The sequence below is a fragment of the Lolium rigidum genome, chromosome 4 (genome assembly GCF_022539505.1).
Source record: "Lolium rigidum isolate FL_2022 chromosome 4, APGP_CSIRO_Lrig_0.1, whole genome shotgun sequence".
Classification (NCBI taxonomy): domain Eukaryota; kingdom Viridiplantae; phylum Streptophyta; class Magnoliopsida; order Poales; family Poaceae; genus Lolium; species Lolium rigidum.
In genome coordinates, this window is record NC_061511.1 from 100,664,914 (window position 1) to 100,670,363 (window position 5,450).

Genomic DNA, 5,450 nt, shown 5'->3' on the forward strand with positions numbered 1-5,450 from the left:
TCAAGCCAGGTATCTGTAGGTGTTGGCCGTCTCCAGGTCACGTTCCAAGTATTCCCTGCTGATAAGATCCTCAATCCTCCTCTTTATGATCTTGATATCAGGCTGCAGCACAGAAAATTAAACATTTATTAGTTACTGCACAAAGCTGAATTCACTAGAGGGAGAGTTAATTTCATCAAAGAACCTTGAACATGCGGCTGAGCTGCTCGACGCATTCTGTTACGAGCTGCTGATGGGTCATGACCTTGCGGCTCTTCATAATGCGCACAATGCTTGCATCGATTGAGAACCTCCTGTCCTTGTTCACATCCTCGATAACCTTTTTCTTCTCGTCAGTTGGAGGAAGGGGTACCTGCACACAACCACATTGATGTCACAAACTCCAAAGGACCAGAGCAACAGCAAGAAACAAACCGGGAAACTGAAATTAGGAAATGCACCTTTATCCTCCGCATCTTGTCAGTGAATTTGTCATTGAACTGAAACATGTCACTTGGAGAAATTGTTCGGTTACTTGGCTCTTTGTCGAGAATCTTGTACTTGGCACACGAGAGTGAATGGAGCAGGCGCACAGCGTCGTCATCAGGAAGGTTTAGTTGCGTCACAATGTCAGAGTAGCTTAGTCGATCAGCTTCGTTGAACAGCAGCAGAAGTGCAGCCTGGCCAAAACAAGGAAAGGTTAGGAAAAGTAATAATATGCTCTAAAAGAAGCTATGAGAGGTTCTACTTCAAGAATATAGATCCTACCTGATATGTAGTGACAATCAGCTCGACAGGTCTTGCCTCAAACCTTGCAACGATGTTGCAACTTCCCATGGAATAGATCCAATTAAGCTTTCTGTGTTTCTGGTTTTCGTTATAGAAGTTCTTGTAAAGCTCCACACATTTGATCTGAAACCGTGGAAATAAAGTTAGAAGGATCCAGTACATGGGCTAGCTAGGAAAAAGTATGACATCACAATGTAAATCAGGTCATTTACATAGTTTGGACAGTTAAGACCATTATCAGTACGGAGTTCAGACTCTAGCTGGTATAGAAAATATATAATTATATATTAAATCAGTGCACATACCATTTCTGTAGGAAGGTTTATGTTAAAGGTTTTGTAACTTGGCCAAAATCCTGTTGTCAGAACGGTAACACTCAAGTCCACCCTAGGACATGATTCTGGCCAAGGGTCCATGTATGCTTCAAACTTTGTCTGACGCTCTCTTGCAGTTGCAATATCAGTGAGCATTCCCTCCATTTTTGAAGTAAACTGTCCCCCGAAGTACTGCTTTAGCTTCGAAAGAAGGCTTAGCTCTTGTTCGTTATTGGCACTCCTATCAAAGAGTAATCTCTTTCCAAGCTTTTTCCTGCAACACATTTTTTTTCGGGTAGATTTCAATCTTCAGAATCATATTACATATTTAATGCAACACTCCGACCAATAGAAAATTACGAACCTGTGAAACTCAACAAAGAGATCCTTATCGCTGATGTATGTGAGAATGTTCACAACCTGGGAAGAGTAGAGTTTCAGAATTAAGCAGAACAAATTGGAAATTTGGGAGGAACAGAATCGCAGCGACAGTACCTTATCAAGGGTCTCTTCTACAGCTTCATCACTTAGCTTTTCACTTCCACCTTTCCGTAATATGTTATCACAGAATGCTGCAAGCGATTCAGCACTACTGCAACCAGCAACATCTTTGTTGCAGAAAAGTTCAAACGCCTCCTTAAGAGCCTGAGCACAGATATTGTGTGGCGAACACATTAGCTCTGGTTTAGGCAGGAAATTAAGTTGAAATTGGGAAGAGTATGATACTCCCTGCCGATCTATAATAAGTGTGGCACTTATTATGGATCGAATGGAGTATTAGAAATATTGAACTACCGAACCTTGTGAAATGCTGTCTGGTTTTGGAAACAGTTGGTGATATATGTTAGATGTTTCTGGTGGAGCTCGATGGCTTTCCGGACAAAATCCTAAAATCAGCAATAAACCATTAGGAATAACAGCAAAAAAGAACCAGAAGCTAGTGAACAGCGAAGCTATATCAAACACTGACCTGCTCCTGCGAACCTGCTACTTCCTTCCTCTCAGTCTGTACATACGCAGTGCAAAAATTGTCTAAATTGGTTAGATAAATGTTGTGCATCATATGACTTCTCACTAAAAGTAGTTTTATATAGAAAGGAAAACCTTGTACACCATGAACAACGAAAATTTCCACGTACGTGCATGCTAAACTGCTAATCAGCTAGATCGTTTAATTGGCATATGAGATGGCAATTTAACAGTAAAGCTGTTAAACATGTCCAAGCTAAATATACTGAATCTTGAAACAAATACTCACCACATTATGAAGATTAATTATGGAATGATTTTCGTTTAATTGGCATATGAGATGGCAATTTAACAGTAAAGCTGTCAAACATGTCCAAGCTAAATATACTGAATCTTGAAACAAATACTCACCACATTATGAAGATTAATTATGGAATGATATTTGATAATCCACTAATATTTTAATAACAGTTCAGACCAAGAGTATTATGGAATATATTTAATAATCTAATAATGTCATTTATAATAATCTAAATGAGATTCGGAACATCGAAATTCCTTTATACACTATTCAAGTGATGTATTAAGAGTCCTCACACTCATCCTTGAAACAAAAACAACTAATTCTTGAGTATTTACAGCACGGTTATTGCACATTTCTACACAAGAACATGAATATGCAGACGAAATCAAGGTCTAACACAAATATGATACAGAACAGAGGGGGGATACATAGATGATTCACCTTTCTGCTGTTGGCAGCATCAGTTACATGTTTTATCAAGGACATGCCCTCTTCATTGATATGCTACATAGAAGTAAGCATATTGATCAGATACAGTTATTTTATGGGTTCAAAGCATTTAAGCATATGGTGAGGCATTTATTCAATACCTCCTTAAATATTTGTGCTACTTGAGACAGACCGCCGTCCATCTTAGAAAAGAGTCTATACATCCTTGACAGATCCTCAGTCTACAGCAAAATAAGATGGGCAGCAAATTTTAATATATCCATTTACACGTTTGAAGAATGGAAGGCATAAATAAGTTTCCAATCAAACCTTTCCGTCTAAAAGCAGCACCCTGCATCCAGAGTTCTCCTTGTTCAGAATTTGTTCGGCGCGCTTACTTATGAGCTCTGACAAAGTTTCCTGTAACCAATGGGGTTAAAAGGATAAACTTCAGTTGCAAAAAAAAATTCCCCATAATGACTTAACAAACATAAAATTAGCAACAACACAATAATAATATGATAACTGATACAGACCAGTAGCAACTTTGGTTCAGTTGTAGAATGCAAGTAATGCGCCACTCGCTCTTTCTCTTTTTGTAAGCATTCCTCAGCCTATGAAACAAAGAAGCTATCAGAAGCTATCCTTACACTTGATTGCATCTATCCATATTATTATAATATTAAGTCACGTGGAAACCTTGAACATGTATTCAGCACAAGAGTCTTCCAACATCCAGGTTTGTGCCTTCTTAGAATAGTAATCTGCAGTCCCCTTGCAAAAAGCTTCTTCAAAATCCTGCTCGTAAACAGCCATACTACCGCGTCCAATCTCAACATAGATATCAAGGACATCCTTGACAAGGGCACGGTCAATAAGCTGGCCATCCCTCTCATGATCAACCTGTTGAAGGCAATTGCAGGGCCAGAAATTATTGTAATGTCCTGTGTGCATAGAGTGCGGCAGAAGAAGGGAAACGAAATAGTAGAGGGCAAGGCCTACCATGTCAATAATAATAGTTGCCAGTGTTGTCTTTAGCTCACTGAAAACCTATCAAGGGCAACACAACCAATAAATAAATGTTCAAATCAGGAAGCACAGAGACTTGGGACAAAAAACATTATTCAAGGAACACAGAGACTTACCAGATCATGAAAGCAAGTCGTGCCGAGTTCTCTGAGCGGCAGAAGTAACTTGCGCGAAACATAGTAGCGGTCGAGGTAGTGGAAGAACCTGCTCAACCACCTGACCATCACCTTGTGGTTCTTCCACCTCTGCACCAATTCCCTGAGCAGAAACTGGCCGTGCTTCTCCTTCATTGAGGGTAAGACCTACATGATGACGAAAGAAAGTAAGCATCGCCTCATGATCATAACCCAAATCATGTTGAGATGCATGTCACGTGCAACAATGGATACCAAATTAAGAGCTAAACCAAGTATCCAGTGCAGACCAATCTAAGCATGCAAGTGCAGTTAACTAAATACAACTTTCCAGCACAGCACAATATATAATAAAAGAGATTTTTGTTAATAGGGGAGGGTAAATTCATCAATGAGGACCAATAGCCTGCCACGCAACAAACAAATACAGAATCGGTCTACTTTGCTCCACCATAAAACAGTCATGTCAAACAGGCAGTGCCTCATACGAATCCCTGAGAACTAACCACACACATTTAACGAATTAATGAAGTAGCACTAGAGGATGAGCATAAGAACCGTATCCTGCAACAGAAACTTGACCAATCGCTCAAACAGGGGGAAATTGATGGAGCTATCCAGTGGAGACCAATCTAAATAGGCAAGTGCAGTTAAGAAGTAAATACAACTTTCCAGTACAGCGCAATGTTATGAAAGCGATTTTCGTTAATAAGGCAGGGCAAATCCATCAATGAGGACCGAGATCGAGCCTATGACGCAACAAACAAACATAGAATACTTTGCTCCAGAAACTTGACCAATCGCTCAAATTAATAGGGGGGAAACTGAGCCACGAATTCATCGCACTTGGCAGAAACATAGATGTGGCGGTCGATCGCGAAACCGTATACAGCAAGCAAAGTGAAATTAAGAGGCGCGCGCGCGCACGTACGGTAGATTTGATGTAATCTTCGAGGGTCTTCTTGTAGCGCTCGTAGAGCTGCTTCGAGTAGTCGTGCGGCGGCTTCTGCGTGCACATGTTGAATATCGTCCTGCCGCAACGCAATTAGGTCAGATCGGGAGCCAAATCACCGGAAAAGGCGCGCGCGCGCAGGGGAAAGAGATGGATGGGAACGTACGTGTAGAGATGGATGTACTCCTGGGAGCTGAAGCTGACGCCGTCGACGCCGTGGAGGATGCGCTTGAGCCTGGCCACGCCGGCGTCCATGTCCCGCCACCCGGTCTCGAGCTCCACCGGCGTCGGCTCCATGCCGCCGGATAGGGGGATCCGAGGATGGGAGAGGAGAGGAGAGGAGAGGGAGATGGGATGGGAGAGGGTTTTGGGGTTTGGGCTCGCTTCGTGTTCTCCTAACCCTTGCGGGAAGGCGGAATAAATAGAGATCAACCGTAGAGACGAGGCGGGTTGGGGCAGGGCTCCCAAGGTCGGTTTCGTCTCATGTGAGGATGGTGGATTTGGAAATAGATCATCTGGCGGCGTGAGGCCGGTTATCCTTTCCTTTTTCT

The 5,450-nt window shown here is 42.0% G+C and overlaps 1 protein-coding gene across 1 annotated transcript; it reads right to left on the reverse strand.

Moving 5' to 3' along the window:
- Positions 1–5,196, reverse strand: LOC124708393 (cullin-1-like). The gene is made up of 18 exons (XM_047240067.1): positions 5,066–5,196; positions 4,879–4,978; positions 3,930–4,115; positions 3,787–3,834; positions 3,484–3,687; positions 3,321–3,398; positions 3,115–3,204; positions 2,946–3,026; positions 2,797–2,859; positions 2,053–2,088; positions 1,883–1,969; positions 1,578–1,727; positions 1,447–1,502; positions 1,074–1,356; positions 748–891; positions 441–659; positions 185–352; positions 1–102 (listed from the first exon to the last, which is right to left on the reverse strand). Exons 1-18 carry the CDS (start codon positions 5,194–5,196, stop codon positions 1–3), a joined length of 2,226 nt encoding a protein of 741 aa, XP_047096023.1.
- Between the last annotated feature and the right edge of the window lie 254 nt (positions 5,197–5,450).

Excerpts from the sequence above, each read along its gene's own strand:
- LOC124708393 (XM_047240067.1), bottom strand. The coding sequence starts at position 5,196 with ATGGAGCCGACGCCGGTGGAGCTCGAGACCGGGTGGCGGGACATGGAC. Across the intron at positions 4,979-5,065 it reads GAGTACATCCATCTCTACAC|GACGATATTCAACATGTGCA; the intron begins GTACGTTCCCAT and ends GCGTTGCGGCAG. Across the intron at positions 3,027-3,114 it reads TGCTGCTTTTAGACGGAAAG|ACTGAGGATCTGTCAAGGAT; the intron begins GTTTGATTGGAA and ends ATTTTGCTGTAG.